Source organism: Seriola lalandi, unplaced genomic scaffold (assembly GCF_002814215.2).
Source record: "Seriola lalandi dorsalis isolate HSWRI2012SDOR001 ecotype SW California unplaced genomic scaffold, Sedor1 jcf7180002054659, whole genome shotgun sequence".
NCBI lineage: Eukaryota > Metazoa > Chordata > Actinopteri > Carangiformes > Carangidae > Seriola > Seriola lalandi.
This window is the reverse complement of record NW_019525212.1, coordinates 188,170-210,186: the sequence shown is the minus strand read 5'-3', so window position 1 is coordinate 210,186 and position 22,017 is coordinate 188,170. Positions and strand designations below refer to the sequence as shown.

Sequence of the window (22,017 nt, the reverse complement as noted above, 5' to 3'; positions counted from 1 at the left end):
GATATTGCTATACAACTGTGACAACTACAACAAATTTACTGTGACATTAACAACAATAGTATTGTATTATTAACAGTGCTTTGCTGTTGGTGACGCATACAGGTTGTCACTGTAAAACCAACCAATCATGAGGGATTAATACTCCTTGACTGTGAAAACTTCTGATAACTCATTAATTAGCATAAATTACTACAAACCAAAATAAACTAATAGTTCTTGATTGTGAAAACTAACCAGGTGTGGAACTAACTGAATTCAACAATTCTACCTTTTTCACTCACTTTATTTCTGCTCTAAGACTGCTATAGCTGTGACGGCTATTGGATAACATATATTTGGGAATACCTATCAAGCAAATCAAAAGTTGAAATAATGACATTTCCTCTCAACAAGTTTAAAGATACTAGAAAGTGTTTTTAGATTTTTATAGTTATTGTCATACTGCTTTGAACTTGCAAATTTGCCGGAGAGTGGGTCATGAAATGTTCTTAAATGCCTGATGTTGCTTTCTTCACAGTTCATTATCATTATCCACTTGCAGTTTCATCTCTGTGAGCTGCTACACTTCCCCTTCATTTTTCAAGACTGTTTCAAATTAAAATTACTTGATAAAATTATTGGATTGCTCTTTTTCTCCCCCCTCTAGCTGTGTTTACTGTTTTTTTTCTGTTTGCATCCACCTGAATAAATGCCCAATGTTCAGTCTCTTTTAGCTCTGTTTTTGGTCTCCACCAACTCCTGATGGAAATATCTGGCTGCTAGTTGCTAACTTAGCCTGTCTGATGTTTGGTAGTTTACAGTGGGTTTTAATAAAAAAAAAAAATAAAAAAAAAAATTTAGCGACCTGTGAGACTGGACCAGACAGGACATCTTCTATAAATAAAATAATAAAACAATGAATCAAACTGGTTTAAAAAAGACTGTACAGTTGTAGAGACAGTATGATAAGGCGATTCATTTTCAGTTTTTTTTTTTTAATTAAATGTTAAAATACATTACAAACATGAGGTTCTCTAGGTTTACTTCAACAAAAGTAATGCTCACATTAAGTATCATTTTCAGTTTAGATGACGTGAATACTTCTTTCTCCACTGATGCTCTCTAACCGATTACAAACTGCTGTAAAGACGCAGCTTTAAACTCCTCTGGGTTTACTCACTGTGTGCGCGCTCCCGCGTAACCGAGGGATATACGCGCGCCCGCCCGCTTATTACGAGCTGTGAGTCCACGCGGTAAAGCTGATGCCAGTCGCCATAGCGACAAGACCCCGGAAATACACCACAACCTGCCGTTGGTGATCAGCTTACTGCACGTTTATCTGTCGCTTCGTTTATCAGAGAGGGACTCTGTTTGTTTGTTTGTTTGTTTGTTTGTTTGGTCAATAAACATGTCGGAGCCTGAAGAGGAGCTGCAGGGACAGCAGCGAGACAGCACGAAGAAGAAGAAGAAAGAGAAACGGAGCGGGAAGAAGAAGAAGAAGCAGAAGGAGAAGCGGGAAGAAGAAGAAGAAGAAGAAGAAGCACAGCAGCAGGTGGAGGAAGATGATGAGGAAGAGCACAGGTGAGTGGGTCTTCTGAGGTTCCTTCAGATCTAAGTTCTACACAGAACCAGAGCAGAGTTAAGTTTAAGTTTAGTGAAAGAAGATCCTTGAATTCTTCCTTACAGGTAAAGTATCAAGAACATTGTTTTACAACTCTTTCAAAGTAAAAGCTGTGTGGTCAAAACCATACCAAATTAAAAGTAAAAGAATTGATCTTGCAATAGTTGCAGATACTCCAGAGACAAGAGGTGATGTGACACTTCACATGATGCATTTATTCCTGATTCCTTCATTCAAAGGCTGAACTCCAACAGTATACAGCCACCAGCTGTGAGCACAACTGCAGCTGCTCTGCCTGCGATAGGTGAAGCCGTGGCTGTAGTTGCATATGTAGTTGAATATGTTGCTATGGACATGGCTACAGTAGTTGCACTGTGGCTGCTCTTTACTGCTCCTGTTAATACTAGCTAAGAAAGCATCGCTAAGTCATACAAAGTCTTTCTATTACATATGACAGATGTGTCAATACACCTTGAGTTCAGGAATACAGTAGCTTACAATACAACGCACAGCCGGTACAATCATGTCAATTCACTGCACACCGAAGACCTAATGTAGTTAATATTACACCCATTATAAAGTAATGTCACAGTAATCACAACAACTAAATCACAATTAGCGACAGCGGTAGCCAAAGCTATATCATCACCTAGCTTTCAAATACACACATAAACAAAATATACAGACGAACAACAAAACAAACATACAATCCATCAGCCAATAAGTATCTGCAGTGTACACACTTAATTTCTTTTCTTCTTTTTCTACATTGTACAACAACAATAGAGACATCATGACTATAAAATAACATATGTAAATATGTGGTAAACAAAAAAGTGTTGAACCACTGCATATTTCATATTTTCGATTTCTCAAAGCAGCCACTGTTTGCACACTATAAGCAAGGTCTTAACCAGCTTCATGAGGTGGTCACCTGGAATGGATTTCAACAGGTGTGACTAGCCAAAAGTCAATTGGTGGCATCTCTTTCCTTCTCAATGAGACCAAACACAACAGCCCTTCAGCCCTTTAAGACATGAAGGTCAGTCAATCCAGAATTTCAAAAACCATCAAAATCATCAAACTCTATAAACTCTCTCATGTGGACCACCCCGGGAAAGGAAGACAAAGTGTCACCTCGGCCTCAGAGGATAAGTTCATTAGAGTTACCAACCTCAGAAATCACCTATTAATGACACCTCAGACTGGAGTCCACATCAATGTTTCCCAGGGTTCAAGTTGTAGACTCATCTCAACATCAACTGTTCAGAGGAGACTGCATGAATCAGGCCTTCATGGTTTAGTTGCTACAAAGAAACCACTTCTGAGGGAGACCAATACGAAGAGGAAGCTTGCTTGGGCTAAGAAACAGAAGGAATGGACATTTGACTAGTGGAAAGTTGTACTTTGGCCATGTCTTTGTGAGATGCACAGAAGGTGAACGGATGTTATCTGTGTGTGTGGTTCCCACCGTGAAGCATGGAGGAGGGGGTGTGTGGGTGCTTTGCTGGGGACACTGTTGGCAATTTATTCAGAATTCAAGGCACACTTAACCAGCATGGCTACCACAACATACTGCAGCGACATACCATCCCATCTGGTTTGCGCTTGGTGGGACCATCATTTGTTTTTCAACAAGACAATGATCCAAAACACACCTCCAGGCTATGTAAGGCCTATTTTACCAAGAAGGAGGGCAATGGAGTGCTGCATCAGACAACCTGGCCTCCACAACATCTGAGTTGGACGGCAGAGTGAAGGAAAAGCAGCCAACAAGTGCTCAGCATATGTGGGAACTCATCTGTTGGAAAAGCATCCATGAAGCTGGTTGAGTGAATGCCAAGAGTGTGCAAAGCTGCTATCAGAGCAAAAGGCGGCTACTTTTAAGAATGTAAAATTTAAAAAATACTGTGCTTTGTTTACTCTTTTCTTTTACTTACTACATGTCATTTCATAGTTCTGATGTCTTTAGTATTAATCTACAATGCTAAAAAAAAATAGAATAGAATCAAAGAAAAGCCATTAGAGACAATGAGTCCAAACTTTTGACTGATACTGCAGATTTAAAAAATAATAGGATTTGTGTATTTACTCCGAATGATCTCAAGAAAGTAAATATATTGTTGTACTTTGCTACAGATATCATTTATATGAGTTATTATACAAGTTATTAAGGACCTCCTCTGTATTTATCAATGTCTGATTAATAATGCAGTGTATTGTGTGTGTCAGTGAGTGTGTTGTGCTGCGTGGGATCTTCAAACTGGGGAAGAAGAGTCATGACGTACTGCTCACCCGAACCAGACTGACCTGGACCCCCATCACCCCCGAGAACCCCACAGGTCAGTTACTGCGGTGACGCGTTGTCATGGTGATCACTGCTGACAGGCAGACAGACTGTGTGTATGTCGAGGCAGCTGGTGCTGTAATGGAGAACTTCTATCATGTTGAGACCACCTGAAACTTGACATCTGGACACGCACATCCACTGCATGGGGGACAATCTGAATGCTTCCCATGGCTCTTTATCGGGGGCAGGAAAGTTAACCAGGACCCTGTTTCCCAATAAAGATCGATGTTAGTCGATGTCAAAGAGGTTTTTCTAAAAGCATTTCTATGAACACTCGCGTTTCCCAAAGCAGCACTTAAGAGTGAGTGCACATGCATGCTGTTAGCTTCTTAAGGCCAGCTGTCTGTGATGCTGAAAACTAACTCTGCTTATTTAGCTGTGTCTATAAGCTGTGCCATACATTAAAAATACATCCATTGATATTGACCTAAAATGAAGCAGTGGTGGTTTCCGTAATCTGATGTGATTCTATCATAATTTCTGTATCAGAACTGCTGTTTATAAGCAGCAAACAACATGCGCATAAATAAAAAGAAAAGGGAAGATATGAAATCTGAACATTTACCATAAGTGTCATTTCGGCAAGAGGTATTGAAAAGGCAAGAAGAGGGAGAGGAGCGTGATCATAGAAACTGCCAGATGAAATAAGCAAATCAATTGCTGAATTAATCTGCGCTTGTGTCTAAATTTAGTTTTATTTCGTTTTTTCTAATCTAAACACTATCCATCAGTTTCCATTAAATGTAAATTAACAGAGTACTAGCATTCATGAACAAAACAATTTTAAAAAAAGAAATAAAGCTGAGTTTTTTTGGCTCTTCCTGTAGGTTCTGAAGCTTCTTAAGCTCCTCGTTTTTTTAAATCCAAACTGCACCCAAACACAATTTTTATTGAATTTTTCCACAAATTGTCAAAAGAAAATGTGAATTACAGTGCGTCTCCATCCATGACTGTTGTGCTTATAATACGACTTGGATGCACGAAGGGTTTTGAATCCAATACTAACTAATACCAGAGCAAGCATCACCAATATCAATACTGATTATTATTATTCATTGTTAAAAGCAGCTAATGCTTTCATGTAAGTAAATATGTAATTTGTGCGGTGAATGCATTATTAAATCTGCAAACATAATGTTCGAGTCATGAAAGAGAAGAGAATTGTGTTTTGATTTTTTTTGTGATCTGGCAACCTGGACTCACTGTAGGTGTAGGCCACCACCATCCTTCATGCAGTATCTCATCCATGTTGGTTTCCTGCAGCGTTGATCACAGCAGACGCCTCCAGAAAGACACTTCATTCTGTGTGATTACAAGCAGCAGCAGAAGCTCAATTTTCAGGCCAGCTACATCTCCAGCAAGCTAAAACAAACACACAGATTTTCAGTTAGTACACAGACTTAAAGAGCCACGGCTTTTAATTTTTCTGCAAGAGGACAAGTGTATGAAATTGATGGACCTAAAACGAGCCTTCTCCAGTTTGGAATAGATAGTTTAACAGATCCTTTAAACGTTAACAGTCTCTGTTTTGGTCATGTTGTGGTAATATTATTATACTGTTTTGGTAATGTCCTGTGTTGTGTGTTAGTTTTTGGTTGAAATCCATTCAGACAGAACTGGTTAGTGGAGCAGGATGAAGGTGTAAATACAGCGTGTGTGTGTGTGTGTGTGTGTGCGTGTGTGTGTGTGTGTGAAGCCAATCTGTTTTGCTGTATTTCATCCAAGCTAATGTCATTAAGCCAGAACTCTGTGAGTGTGTGTGTGTGTTGGCAGTAGTAGAGAGCAGTTGGTTCAGCCCGTGGGGGGTTATTAGAGTCTCTCAGTGTGAGGAGATTAACACACACACACACACACACACACACACACACACACACACACACACACACACACAGCATGCTGACAGGCTGACTGTGTGTGTGTGTGTGTGTGTGTTGATTATATATTTCTATATAAATGGATCAGCTGTTGTTGTTTATTTCTACACATGAATTCATCCTCGTCTCACCCAACAGCCTATCTGTCTGTCTGTCTGTCTGTCTGTCTGTCTGTCTGTCTGTCTGTCTGTCTGTCTGACAGTTCAGGTCTCACCTCCCAGACAGACAGACAGTGTTTTGTATCAGTACTGAACCTCAGGTATTGTACCTGCAGCAGTATGAAAGAATTTAAACGACTCCCAGCTTCATGTAATTTGAAGTTAGTACACAAGAAATCAGTGTATGTTAATGTTTTGTACTGATGTGAAATCATGACACATACATGCTAATGGATTTCAATAGAGTGTCAAAGAGGAAGGGGGATATTTCAGGCATCCCTGGTTTTTGAGGAAAAGTCCCATTAATTTTCTGTGCAGTTGCTTTGGATAAAAGCATCTGCCAGATGAGTAAATGTAAATTTAATACAACCTGATTGTTACATTATTCAGAAGAGTCTTTTATTATTTATAAAATATTTTGCCAAAATTGAATAACTCTTTTTTTGTTTTCCAAAATCTTCAATTTCATAAAATTCTCCAGCCTTGCCAAGCACCTCTACTTCCTTTGTGCCATGTACTGTGGAACATCGTGTCCATCTCCGACAGCGAATCTAGTCTGTGTTTTGGCATCAAAAAAAAAAAACCTGCTCAGGTTAACTATTAGTATGGAATTGGGACGTTCTGCTTTCCTGCAGTAAAGTATCTCTGGAGAGTGTGAAGGAATGATAACTGATCAATTTACAATCAATTAACAATATCAGAGTGGTGGCGCAGGTTTACATGATCAGTGTCATCAGTGACAACTAGGGAGAGATGCAGCGCTGCAGCCTGTGAGTGTGTGTGTGTGTGTGTGTATAAATTACAATCCATAACTCCCCACAGTCCGCCACATGGCCTTGTCACCATGAGACTGGAGTGGCACTGTGTGTGTGTGTGTGTGTGTGGGTGTGTGTGTGTGTTGTGGTGTTGTCCCTACACGTCTAATGATTTACTTTTAGGGTTTTTATGTGTTTTTATTGTTGAGTTTAAATTAGAAGAAGGTGAAACCTCCAGGTAGCAAATGGAAGTTCACATAAGGGCCTCACAATGATAATAATACCAACATATCATATATGTTTGTTTGTGTGTGTGTTGTACATTTCTTTCTATGGCTGAGTGGACAAATCTTTGTTTGAAACCATCATTGTGAGGATTTTATCCGGTCCTACCAACGTCAAAGGGCTGTTTGAGGGTTAATTTTAGGGTTGGGTTTTGGTATTTAGTTGTGATAGTTATGATTATAGTAAGGGGCTAGGGAATGCATTATGTCAATGACACCAATCTGTGTGTGTGTTTGTGTGTTTCTATGTGTGTGTTGGCACAGTGGGTTGATGAGGGCATGATGGGAAACTCATCTCCATCTGGAACCAACACACTACCTGTGATGGGCAATACACAGTGTGTGTGTGTGTGTGTGTGTGTGTGTGTGTGTGTGTGTGTGTGTGTGTGTGTGTGTGTGTGTGTTTGCACGCAGCATCTCTGTAGGTTCTGTCAGCTCAGATCAGAGTCATCTCTATTGGAGTGGATGGAAAATCTGTCTTTCTTAATTTGATTTTTTTTATTTCCATGTTTTCTGTTTGGATGGCATTTGTTTCACCCAACCCAAACATAATAAGAAAGAAAACAGCAAAACAACGACAGAGCCACAGATCTACAGACATTTTTTTTCTAGCCTTTTTAGCTCATGGTTTTTGGTTTAATGACACATTGTTTTCATCACTTTAACAACTTTGTTTCAAGCTGTAGCAGGCAGCTGTTTTCATCAGACAAGCTCCAATAAACCGACTGTACACTACCTGCTTAACACTAAACAGCAGACAGACAGAATTAGCATCTAGCTGGTGAAGAAAAGTGTAAACATGTAGCTTCTGGAGACTAACTGTGAATATTTACAATATTAAATGAACGCAATGAACAGACAATGAAACAAAACAACAGACACACTGTCACCCTGACATATGGATGCTGGCCTCTCCGGGTGGACGAGGGGTGGGTTGTTCGGGGTATGTGATATCTGATAACAGCAGGAGGGTATTTCATAGAGAGGAGGGGTTAATCAGCTATCATCAAATAGAACTATTTCCTGATGAATCCGTCCCCTCTGAGTGGCTCAGAGCTGTTTATATTTTACAGGTGTAATCATATAAGATATGTCTTCAGAGGTGACAAATACTATACATTGATAAACACTTAAAGTAATTAATTAATACAAAAACGTCCTTATATCTGCTCACATTTACATGAAAGTGTGTTAAACCATTTATTAAGTGTATACTGCTTATAAATACCTATAAATGCTTAATAGGGGATAATTGAAAATTGCTACCCATTGAATTATAATAACAACATTATGCCTTCACTTGATATTACAATGTTCTGAGTCCCTTTAGTTGCTATTCATTGAATGGTCAGACAAGTTCAGAATATTGAAAATAAATTAGTAATGACCAGGGTTCTTCAGAGGACTCAGATGAGATTACACATGCTGGGAGGATAAGCTTTGGGAGCATCAACAAAAAGGTTTGTAGCTATAAATAGCTGTTATGAAGTAAACATAAAATAGGTTACACTTTGGTTTGGGCTCCAGTCTTTGGGCCTGTTACATATCACATGCAATATTTAATAATATATTCTGTCTATAGCAGGGCTGTAAAACAGAGGTTTAATTCTGGATAGATGGATATTCTAACTTATTTATCTAGATCTGGATGGATTTGACTATTTCTGATGATTAAAGTGGATTAATATTATATTTTTTTCATGTACAGATGTTTGTCCACCTGCCGCGACATGTGTCTGTCTGAATCTGGTTTGATCTTCGAAATAAAAGTCAATTTCATGCCGCAAACACAAACAAGCGGTGCTGCAACTAATGATTAATTTCATCATCAAGTGATTTGTTGATTATTTTCTCAATTAAAGGATTAAAGGATAGGTTCACAGTTTTGTGTGCACTCTCTGTGTACACTCACTCATTCTATTGGATCCTCCAGAATATCCTCTATATGAGATTGTACCATACCATTTCGCCATACTGCTTTTGGGCAATCAGCTCTAACAGCCACAAATCAGTGGAACAGTCTGCCTGACGATGTGAGGGGCTGCGGCTCTATCAGCAGCAAAACCAACTTTTAAACTTGGCTAAAAGCAGCTCAGCCCTGCACTCACCGATTTTGATATTCCATATATTTTTTTGTATATTTGATGTTGTTTCTAATCTGTACAGTTTGTTATTGCCTTGTTTCTTTGCACCGACCTGCCAAGGCACTACAGATGTAAATTAGCTTGAAACTGTAATCTGGGACGGTTCATAGAATTTTGACATTTATGTTTGAGCTGTACACTGTCCCATGAATTAATAATTTTTTCAAGTGTTTCGTACAAAATCCAGATGACCATATCAACATTAACAGATTTTGCTTGCTGTAATCATTTCTCCTGGTCATACTGGCCATTAAAACGTTATGTGGTTTGCTTCTTGTGTTTAGATAAGAAGAATTTATCTTGTTTATTTAATATGTATAATTTTATTGGCCCATATTGAACATCCTGTCCTAGAAGTTCTTCACGTTTGCAGGCTACGTGTCTCATCTGGACAGAAGAGTTAGTTGTGATTACTTCAGACATGTCTCTAGTAACAGCACGGCAGAGAGGGCTGAACGCTAGAGAGGACTTTAGAAAGTAGAGATTACAATCAGAAAGTTGGGAGCTGTAGTTTTTTGCGATCACAAAGTAACAGAGAAGTAAATCCTAGAAACACACTGCATTTTTTCATAAACATTATAATGTGGCTAGTGGAACAGAGGCTAGCCCAGATGTGACATTATGAGTTTGTCTCTTTATTAAAATTACAATTATTTTTCTGTTGATTGATTGTTTCAACACAAACAAACTTTCCTGGTTCAGGGAGCATTATACAAATATTGAATAGTCACAGTTTGAATCAAAAGTCATCATAAAAAAGAGTGATAATTCACCTTGTTGGTGCTGGAGGTGTCCTGTACACAGTTTGATGTCTCTTTTATAATGGTGGTCTATGGCAAAATGCTTTTGGTCTTTTTGGGGCGTCTGCTGCTCTGTATCAGCTCAGTTATTAACAAACAAGGTATGAATAAAGTGTGTGTGCATGTGAGTGTGTGTTATGCAACTCTGAGCTCTGCTGACATTATCCTCAGAAGATTAGATGATTAATCGCACACGAACCAATCAGATTCGGAGATTCCCTTCCGATTACACTGATTGATTGACAGGTGTTGCTAAACACTCTGCTGGTCAATGGATTAGTGATTAATAGAGTTAATTATATTATGTAACGTGAACACAGGTGAACCAACAGCATTAGCACGTTACATTCACATTTTACTATGACTGACAAGGAGGGAGGAAAAAATAATGTAAACACCTTCTCTTTACACACTGATTATCAGTGAACAGATAATGTTATTCACAAATTCAAAACTAATTACAGAGTTTTTATTATTATCAATTATATATTTTTGGTGAAAAAGCAAAACAATAAATAGTGACTGCAAACTTAACCTAATACAAAAAACAAACGATAAACAAGGATGTATAATAGCACCTATTATAATGATAATAATAATAATAATAATAATAATAATAATAACAATGATAATGATAATATTAATAGAAAAAAATAATAAATAACGTCTAATAATAGGCTTAATATAACAATAATATGATTGTTCATAGACATCACTGTTTTTGTTTCAGTATTATCAAAAAATTCTTGTATTTAAAAGAGAAAAGATATGAAAAGTCCAACTTTTAATGTCATCGACAGCTATGCTAATATCAAAGTTACCTTAAAGGAGCTATTTGTAAGTTATGCTGTTGCTACATAGCCAACGTTAGCATTAACAGCTGTTTACAATACCGGTCTTGCCAAGAGCTTCAGTCATCGTTGTGTTTACGTCCTGGTATTACGTCCTCTGAGCAGCGCTACTTTTTCAGGGCAGCCTGTACCTACAGTGACTCGGTATCGGAAAGTGACAAGATAAGCTAGGGCTAGCTGGTTAGTATGTTAACGTCAGTAGAAAAAGACAAACAAAAGGGTTGCTTTCCACCGCTAGAGACAGCTCTTGGTGAGTTAAGGAATGAAGTTTGATGCTGAACTTGCAACATTTGTTATTTTAAGGAGCATTTTGACATTTTAGGAAATACAGAAACATGAACACAACTGGAGTCAAAAAGTCTACACTTAGTAGTGAGCAGTAATCTTTAAAAAACTACATCCTAGTAAAGTCATATGTATGTTGTGTTCAGGTGTTGTGTGTTCTTCCCCTACCTCTGCAGGTGAGGCGTGCGTGCTGCAGCCAGGTGTGATGCTGCTACAGGACGTGTTTGCAGTGAAGGTGAAGCGGCGGCGAGCAGCGGGCCAGGAGTCCGGGGGAGCTGTGCTCGGTGTGGCACTGTTCTGTTGCAGGAGGAAAGGGAGGAGGCTGGAGGAGGACACGCTACACCTCCACAATGCCTCCGCCGAGCACACAAACACCTGGTACAACACCCTGAAGGAGCTGCTCACAGGTAACACACACATACATGTTTGTGTATCATCAATAGTAATGAGTGATCAGTCTCCCATTACAATCAATAAACATTCAAACAAAAACCTACAATCAAATCCTCAGTTAACCCAGGTAATTATTTTACTGTAAAATCAGACAACTGCAGTCGTTAGTCGACCTTAAAATCTCACTGAAAATATACAACATCAACTTCAGGGTTGATTAGGAATAAGGTGCAGCTGTGCAGGTGAAGGGGGGGGGGGCACCTCACTGACAGTGAGAGTAGCTGAGATCAGCACCATCTGATCACCTGGTCAGCACCAACGTAAACATCACCTGTTGCACCTCTTACACTTGAACAAGACACTGAACCCCAGCATACGGTGCTTTGGACGGAAGCTTCTGACAAATGGAAATGCTGCTTTTGGACGCTTTTAGTACCATAAACCAATTAAAATGCCAATTTTAATTAAAATCTAAATCAAACCTTAATTAACTATCAGCACAGTGGGATGGCATTCAGTGACTGGGAATATGTATTTCTTTGTGATTTGGATTAATTAAACCACAGATATCCCAGGTTGGAGCCTCCTCCACATAGAGTCCTTGTCAACCTGATAGACTCCGAGTAAGATGGAGTTTGTCTGTGTTACATAAGAGCTGAGATCCACTGGAAACATGACTCATTACTTCTTGAGCGTCATACTGTAAGATGATTACAAGGGTTGAGTAATACTGTTGTTATTAGCACTAACTGTCTTTGTATACATTAATCTGTCCATAGGCTCATTGGTGATTCTTTTCATAATTATAAAAACCAAGCTAACCATGACGAAGGTTAGTATTGTATTCAGTCACTACCCCTGTACACAATTTAACAAAGTCACTTTGAACAGCCAGTGTGGTCTGTTGTCTTTGTACCGACTCTGGTATGAAATGGCAGCTTTAAGTTCTTCATGTCAAATGAAAAAATGACTCTTTAAATTGGGAAAATGTTAAAGGAAAGAAAATCTGTCTGTCTGACTGTGTGACTGAACTAGAATCCAGGTTGTTCCACCCACAATCTCATGTGATGGCTCCCCCTGTTGGCCTCCAGTTCATCATATCCCTGTCATCTGAAAGTCAAGATCCAGCTTTTGTGCTTCAATTCACCGGTGGAGGGGTGGTCATAATAGGAGCACTTCATTAACTGTCTGCCCGCTCCCCAACTCTCTTTTTTGTCACCTGCCTTAGTCATTCATTTATAATGATTTTAACTTCTAACTGCCTGGACTTTTTCATGGCTACGGAGACTTTGCTTACTCCAAATGATCCTGTCCCCTTTAATGATTCTACCTTCTCTCATTTTCATCTCCCCCAGCGCTCAGGTCAGGTTTATACAGACCTCCTAAGATAAATGGTTTTATTTCTTGAATTCTTTGAGCTAGTCTCTCTTGTTGTACCCAAATATGATAAAGTTGTCATCCTTGAAGATTTCAATATGCATATACGCTGTGCTTCTAATCATCTATCCCGGGATTTCCTGGATCTTATCGAATCTTTTATCTTAAATCAGATTGTTAAAGGCGCCACACATTCACTCACTTAGTGGATTTCTCTCCATGATCACTGCACCTTTGTCTCCTGTATGTCTGTGGGTGACATGATATGAGACAAAACGTGCACACGTCTCATGTCCAAGGATTAGCTAGTTGTCAGACAGCTGCAGTGCTAGCTGCTCAGATTATAATTTCATTGTTTTCTATCAGCTTGTTCATCACTCAGTTTAATGAGGTGAGTCACAGTTACATCAGACAAGAGAGCTAATCTGCTAATCCACCACAGAGAGACAAAGAGACACAGATTACACACACACACACACATTCAGCAATACTCAGTAACATGTCATCAGCAGTTGAATCACGCTGTCTACGAGAGAGATTAGCCTCAGCACTGTCTACAAACGTGTGTCAAGTTCATTTTACTTCAAGATGAAAGTCTGTAGGGACTTTAAACATTAGCTCATACACACTACAGGGCCAAAAGTATGTGGACATTTGACCATGACACCTGTATGTGATGGTTCAACATGTGGTTCCAAAAACATGAGCATTAAGCTCCTTTCCACCAGATTTCTGAACCTGGCTAAAGAGATTTTCTCCCATTAGACTACAAGAACATTACTAAGGCCCAACACTGTTTTCCACAACAAAAAACAATGACAGGAGATTTATATCAAACTTCTCCTCTACGTCTCAGAAAGATAGAAGTAAAAGGTATCGTGCAAAATGTTAAATTCTTCTTTTAAAGGTGCATTAGTCAATATTTTTTATATTAACAATGGATTAAATTACTTCATGTAATCGGAAAAGGTGTGACAAAACTACAGAGAATTATCACCCACTCTGAGTTCCCATCAGCTCTCAACACTATCACAGAGTCATTTTAATCGCAGCAGACTGGCCTGACCTGCTCAGCACCAAACGGCAGACGGATTGGATCGGATAGGACTCAGAATCAGCACATATCCAAAATTAAAGGACTCGGATCTAAGTCCACAACTCTAGTTTTTTCTTTCATCTATTCACTCATGATTCATCAACATTTATTGACATTTATTTTTTTGCATCTCATCACTTCCCTCAACCCTGTTTGTATCCTACTTACCTGCTGCTCAGAATCAATCAGGAGTCAGGCAAAGTTAAAGACTTCAACCTCATTCACCTATTAGAGCCATATTTTTTTCAGGAGCTGGTGGAGACCAGACTAGAGCTAAAAGGAGAGTGAATATTGGACATACATACATCAGATGAATACAAAAATCTGATATATAAATAGGTGTAAACAGAAAGCTGTTTGCTAACAATGTTATTGTTAACGTCACAGCATCTTCACAACATCAACATCAACAAGAACATCACAGCAAATGTTGATGAATCTGATCCATCATGTTAAACATGTTTCCTGTAAAAAATAAAGCTGCATGAATTCAGACAACTTCAACCTCAGCAGCACGAACACCTCCTGACAGGACCTGTTCAATAACGCTCTGGACGTTGCTGCAGGCTGAAGTTCCCAGACGCTGGTTTCCCAGGTGCACTGAAGTGGGCGGTGCCTGGCTGACACTTTATACACAATAGAAATGTTGTGAGTCCCGGGTGTATGGATTTAACTCACACACACACACACACACACACACACACACACACACACACACACACACACACACACACACACACTTTACATTTCAGGTTTTCTACATTCATCCAGCGATGTCAGCTCCAACAGAGACGTTACAAGCTATCCATAAATTAAGAGGTCGAAGGTCACGCACACATGCTGCCATCGTCCTGTCACCATGGCATCGGTCTGACATGTTATCGCTGGTCACCTGTCTGTCTGTCCGTCTGCTTGTCCATCAAACCAGATTACCCATGAGGCCCAGCAGCAAAGTCACAACTTCTTTAAGTATTTGTGCTTGGCCTCTCTCTCTCTCTCTCTCTCTCTCTCTCTGTCACACACACACACACACACACACACACACACACACACACATACACACACACAAATGGCTCACAGGTCTTGTGTCAGCTCACATGGTCACACTGCACATCAAACTGTGATGGCTTTTGTGACTTTACACACAGCGGCGGAGGAGTTTGGTGTGTGTGTGTGTGTGTGTGTGTGTGTGTGTGTGTGTGGAAGGTAAACACACACATACGGTCGCTCTGCTGCTGTGCGGACATTAAGCCTATTTTCCAGCCAGAGGTCAGTGTGAAAAGCGTATTGTTTTGTGAATCGTGGCGTTGCGGAGCGGGCAGTCCACCGCCACTTCTTAACCTTCGGGTCCGAACATTCAGCTGCACAATGGTGAGCAGAGAGCAGACACTTCCTGTTTCCACAGCGTTATTCTGTGCCGTTTGCTGTATGAAGCAGCTGCAGAATGCTGTGCAGAGAGTGAATGGCAGTCAGAGTGACAAAAGGCGAGCAGTAATGCTGTATAGAGTCTGTTTCCACGCGCACAGTCAGACGGTGGGATGGATTGACTGCAGTTGTTTAACAGCACAACAGACTGACAGGCTGGTGGCGGCGGCGGAGATCACGGGACGGCTGGACTGAGCTCGCCCTAGCCGCCAGGTGCCGTCGCGACTCCTCCCAGATCAATTGTCTTGTCAATCCAATGTCAGTTTGCTTCTCGCTTACAGAGTTGTTAATTTGGGTCCACTGTGACAAAGTGTAATCTTTGGGAGGCGGTGATGGTCGGTTGGTGGTACTGTAGGGTGTCATAAGGTCAAATTGATACCATCAACACAATGTGTGGCCAGTAGGAATAAAGTTCGATAGCATTTTATCAAATTCAAATCCTTTTTGAATTCCTTATCGAATCTTCGGTTTATCTTTCAGTAACTAAAATATAAAATACCAAGTGAAAGATGTCTGATCACTTTTTCTGGGCTAACAGAAACACAACAGTTTTTAGTGGCAACCTGATTGATACTGAAAATAAAATGAGCAGAATAATGTATGAAATGTTCATTAAATACATCTGACACATTCAGTTAACAGCTGCAAGTGCTGAATGTCCTGCGTCACAACTATGAAGTTGTTCAGATTAAAATGTTCAAATGATATGAATCAAAAGAGCACTCCACTGATTTAGCATTGCTCTGTTTAATTTATGTTTCCTTATTATCCAGCTGTTTCTCACAAAGGCTTAACAAAGCAGCAAACAACAGATAAATATTTAACAGTGAGCATCAATCTGCTACTTCCAGACAGACCATAAGTAAAGCCAGGACTAGATACAGTGGCTGGTGACTCCATAATGCACAAAGAAAGAAACATATCTTGGTTAACTGTTGGCATGTGTATCAAGAAAATAACACTCAGCTTTACCACACTTTGCATCAGACTATTGATATGAGCAAGTTTTTCCAAGTTTAATTGCTAAAATTTGGTCAGTGAAGCAATCTTTTATGCTGGGGACACATTCCTCTGTCCAGCATTTTAATATCACCTTGCACTGCACTATTATAACAATATATTATATCGGACTCACTATGGACAGTCACATAGCTGGACTGTGTATGGGTGAAACTGTTAAAAGGATTTTGAAAGAGCAACGGCCAATTGGAAAAGCTCAGCACTTGGCTGACCAATGGTGTAACTTCATCACTCACTGACATGTGATTTACTATCTTTATATTTATTACAATATAAAACAGAAAAGCAGCAAAAACAGAACGAACGTCACAAAAATTACTTAGATGATTATCGGTTGTTCCCTCAAAATATTCTGACTTAATTCTCAAAATCTAAAACATCAATATCCAAATGGAGCAAGCACATGGGAGCACAAAACTGTCTTAGTTTAACGGCTGGTTTTACTGTGTGAGATGCTCACTGTCATGTGACAAACACCACCAGGTCTGAAGAGGCCCTTTATGGCTCTGTGTATGCGTGTGTGTGTGTTACATATTAACTACTGTCCATGAAGTCACTGACTGTTTCCATGGTGATGTGCCTTCCTGTCTCTCTCTCTTTCATATTCAGGTAGAAGGCTTTATTAGTTTGTCAGGAACAAAAAACTTTATTGTAGCACACATTCATACCCCACCCACCTAACTCATATACGGTACAGGAGGTCAAACTCTCTGACACCCAATGTATTACCCTGTATTTCACACACTGTTTTAAATGCAACCTGGCAACACAATGATTATGAGAGGTAAGAAAAATCGTGGTGTTGAAAAGTGACTTAACGTAATTTGAACGTAATGAACACAGAAAACCTGAGACATGGTAGTTTTAATCCATCACGGCTTGTAAATAGCTTGTTTTGCCCAACTAATAGTCAAAACATATTCAATGTACAGTGATATGAAATGGAGAGAAGCAGTAAATTTCCCCACTGGAGCAGCTGGAACCAGAGAAAGTTTTTAGTTTTTGCATAAATAAATCAAGAATCTGATTAATTACCAGCTGTTTAACGCTTTTAATTGATTACTGCTGCTCACTGGGCTCAGATGGAGTCTGAATTTAAATATAATCTGTTTTTGTCAACAACAGTCAGCAGCTCAGTCTTCAGTCCTCTGTCAGAAACTCAACACTTCTCTTTGACAACATCGGGATTGTTTACCATGGTAACGCTTCGGCAGCGCCATAGCAACCTGCCGCCGGCCGAGGCTGGGAGATGATCTGATGGATACTCAATCTCTCAACATCTCTGTGTCTATCTCCTTTCTTCTTAGAAAAATATCAACATAGGGAATGACATCATCTCCTGTGAGACTGTGTGTGTGAAAGAGAGCATCAATCATGCAGAGAGACAGAGGGAGAGAGAGAGAGAGGGACAGGGAGAGAGGGAGAGAGAGGGAGAGAGAGAGAGGCCTGTTTTAAGCTTTCAGGATCAGGGCTGAGAACTATTTTTCTTGAGTCATGAAATAGTGATTTGTTTTTTTTTAATTCTTTTGTCATTAACACTGTGAGCATTAATCTGACTATAAACATGTACACAGTATAATCGCTGTAAAAAGTGTAATATCGTAATTATTAGAACCCTATTTTTTAATCTGTATTTATTTATGTATATTTTTAGCAAATTGGCTGAAGTTTGGGCAGCACTGGGAAAATTAATTTTTTTTTCTTAAGTGAAAATCAGCAAATACACATAAAAAATGTGAATCCACTGTTACTTTTTCTTTTGAAACTTAGAAAAATAGAAAAAAAATTGAAATAAAATTAATGACTCAGAGAAAGAGCACTAATTTTCATGCTAGTTGCAGCAGTCGGTCACTAAGTGTTGTTAGTTTGTTTGCTATATGTGTAATTTATTGCCAACTAGTTTAATACTTTGATGGTTTAAATCATTTTGCAAGCTGAAATGCCAAATGTTTGATGCTCCCAGGTTTCAAATGCCAGAAATTTCTGCTTTCCCTTTTCTTATATCAAATATTTTGGGATTTTGGACTGTTGCACAAAACAAGACAGTTACTGAGGTCGTGAGATGTATCACATTTGTTGTCAGTGGTCAGTTGTCCTACTGTTGAGTCTGTTACAGTTTTAAGCAACTTCCTAGTTCATAGTAAATGACCAGCGTTACATTAGTGACACCCTGGCTCATAGTGCTGCCTTGGAAACGCTTGATGGGGTGCAAAGCGCCATCCCAAGCCCCAATGCCATCGTGGGTCCTTGAGCACAAGCATTTCTCCTGTTTTACTGTCGAAAAGAAAGATTAAGTCAAGTAAATGCTGCAGGGGTGTGGGCTTACACAGGAATCATGTTTGTTAGAGTAGAGATGAGCCTATGAGTTATTTTGGGGCACCAGAGGGATGGAGCTTCTGGTAATGGTGGGGGTCCAGTAGAGAGAGGAGAGGTGGGGGTGTCGGGTAGCTCCTCCTCACAGGAACTCCTGAGAGCCTGGTCAGAGCCGTGGGGTGGAGTGATGGCAGGGGGTGCACTGTGTGTATGGGTGTGGGGTCATTAACAGGGCGAGGTCACGGCCTTTTGGGAGCAGATTATTGTAATGAGCTGGATAATGGAGCTGGTGTGTGTGTGTGTGTGTGTATTGATCCGTGCTGGTCTATGGGGATTTATAATGCGGTCTCTAAATCTGTCTAATGATGAGCTGTACAGGGGTTCAGTGTGTGCCTGCGTGTGTGTGCCTGTAGTTTGGAGTCGATACCGTGTAACCACACACACTGCCACACACGAGCGTCTGCTCTAAGTACAATCCACAATTCATCCATTTAGACTAGTTTGAATTTATGTGACGAGTACAAACTGGTTGTTAATCCAAACTAAGGTCACATGCAGGACTTAAAGCTGAAGGTGTATTTCTTAAAGTGTGTTCACTTATGATAACAGTGTGTAGTGATCAGTGTTTATTGAAGGCAGGATGAGGACAGTGTCAGATTTAATGGAGGAATAATGGTTATTTTCATTATTAGTTTATCAATTGATTGTTGTTTCAAGGAATCCATTAATAGCTGAACAGATTTTAAAGGGTCCGAACGACAGACCTAAACCCAAATAAATTTTATTTACAATGATTAATACAGAGAATACAAAAAGCTGGAACCAAAGAGATTATAGGAAATTATGAAGGTCACTTGTTTGATGATTAATAACCATAAAGATTGACAGATTAATGAACATTAAAAATAGTTACAGCTCTAATCATATTTTAAAATTCACTTCCTTGGTCACTCATTTAGTATTTTCTAAGAAACATTCAATATTTTACACAACAGACAGAATAAACTGAGATATCCATGTCATGGAAAATATTGTAAATAGGGAGAGAATTACATTAATTTTGCAGCTTTTTGGTCACAAACTAAATTAAATTTTGTGGCGATGCATGAAAAGTTATGGTGAAAAGTTACAGGATCTCCACTTATTATGATTCATCATCTGGGAGCCATGAATTTCATTAAAAGTTTCGTACCAATCCATCTAGTAGGTCAACTTGATGAGTGAAAACGTTGATTTTCTGAGGATGCTAGATGAAAAATCAGGGGATTACCAAAGTCTTCTGTACTGTTAAAAACAAAAAGGTAGAGATATTTCAGCCTGAAACAAAATGGTGATCCGACCATCAGATTGACTTTTCACTGTAGAACATCACAGTAAAATCATCTGTAGAATAAAAACTACAGATGAAAGGACAAAACTTTATACTCTTTCTTTATTTTCTTCACAAGTAAACTTGTTGATTGTGATGGAGCCTTAGTGTTAGCTGCTTACAGTGTGTGTGTGTGTTGTGTGTGTGTGTGTGTGTGTGTGTGTGTGTGTGTGTGTGTGTGTGTAGGGTTCAGCAGTCGGCCCAGGTATCTGAAGGTGTTCATCAACCCCAGCAGCCACAAGAAGGAGGCTGTTCACATCTACAGAGAACATGTGGCTTCGCTCTTCAAGATGGCGGACGTCCGCACCGACATCACCGGTCAGTCCGCCTCTTTATTTATTTATCTACTGATCAGTTTTACAACAAATAGAATTGAAAGTTATTTTATACCTTGCACTGACAGTGGGTGGAGGTGATTTTTGAATTTTATTACACCTCACGTATTATGATGAAATTCTGTGTAAATCTGTTGAACTGTTGCATTGGTTTGAACATTTTGATCTCGTCTTTATCGACATCAGAGAAGATGTGAAATCTGTGTCTGTGTGAGTGTGTGTGTGTAGAGGAGGTCCAAAGGTCAGAGTTAATGGCAGTCTCTGGTCGCTAGGTAACCTGATACCAGGGGCGGAGCCTAGCCCATCTGTTGTGACAGAGGGAAACAACCTGCTCCTCTCTTCTCCTTGTTTCCTTTCTTTTTCTCAAGTTTTCTCCTTTCCTTTCCTTTCCACCCCTTGTCTCCTCTTGTATCCCCTTTCCTCCTTCATCTCCTCCTTCATCTCCTCCTTTCCTTTCCTTGTCTTCTCTCCTTTCCTTTCTTTTCCTCTCCTTATTTCCTTATTTTTCATCTTGTTTCCTTTTCTTTCCTTTCTTTGCCTCTCATTAGCTCTTTGCCTTTCCTTTCCTTTCCTAATTTCCTCTCCTTGTCTCCTCCTCTCATCTTCTCTTTTCTCCTTCTGTCCTCTCATTTCCTCTCCTCTCTGATCCTGGTTTCCTCCTCCTCTCAGCAGATGGTGTGATATCCGTTGTCCGACTTTTTTTGGCAGTCATCAAACACACACTTGTGTACATGTGACCACACACATGCATGAACACTCTGTCTCTGTCTGTCTCAATGTCTCTCCATCTGTTTACCTCTCTCTCTCTACCTGTCTCTCTCTCTCTCTCTGCCTGTCTGTCTCTCTCTCACGCTCTCTCTACCTGTCTCTCTCTCCACAGTGACAGAGAGGAAGGGTCATGCTCTCTCAGTGATGAAGGAATGCAAGCTGGATGAATATGATGGGTCAGTTGTTTCTCTCTCTCCTGTCATTTTAAAATGAACACTGGCTGGGAGTAGATCACTCAAATGTGATTTCTTGCCATACAATAAGTTTGTTAAAGGTAATTATACACAAAATAGTGTTTGACTAAAAAGAACATGATACTCCACATGATATTGTTCCACACAGCTGGAGTGAAAGTGCTCATTATAGCATGAAAAGTTTTTTGGAAAAAAAAGGGCATCCTCTGAAAAGCTCATCAAGTTATATTAACGTAATAAAGGCATTTCAGGGCCGTACTTTAGTTTTTGCAGTGGCATGGTAACGTTAGTGAGGTTTGGAAAAGATCACTTTGCAAACAGATATACTGCACAGGAACACTAATGATAAAAATCACGAGTTTCAGCAGGTATTACTTCATAGAAGATGGGCAGATTACTGTAATAATACTGTATTACAGTCTGGCAGGTGTAGCTCCTTTATCTGCACAGACAAACTTATGTACAGGTGAGTTTCACCAGCTCAGGATCCATCAGTGTGTTCTTGTATATCAGTTTAGAGTTACAGTAGTTAGTCTTGGTCTTAGTATTGTAAGTATGATAATGAAAAGTATAAAATCAAATTCTAACAGAACCCTTTTTCTTAACACACAAGAAAGAGTTTAGAT

The 22,017-nt window shown here is 39.6% G+C and overlaps 1 protein-coding gene across 1 annotated transcript in view; it reads left to right on the top strand.

The window, feature by feature from the left end:
• The first annotated feature begins 1,253 nt into the window (after positions 1 to 1,253).
• The window catches only part of cerkl (CERK like autophagy regulator), a 32,003-nt gene continuing 11,239 nt past the window's right edge, over positions 1,254 to 22,017 (top strand). Inside the window, exons 1-5 of the mRNA XM_023420864.2 lie at positions 1,254 to 1,560; positions 3,833 to 3,942; positions 11,278 to 11,508; positions 20,281 to 20,412; positions 21,310 to 21,373. Of these exons, the coding sequence (XP_023276632.2) occupies positions 1,388 to 1,560; positions 3,833 to 3,942; positions 11,278 to 11,508; positions 20,281 to 20,412; positions 21,310 to 21,373 (710 nt within the window). The 5' untranslated portion in view covers positions 1,254 to 1,387. The remainder of the gene's footprint in view (positions 1,561 to 3,832; positions 3,943 to 11,277; positions 11,509 to 20,280; positions 20,413 to 21,309; positions 21,374 to 22,017) is intronic.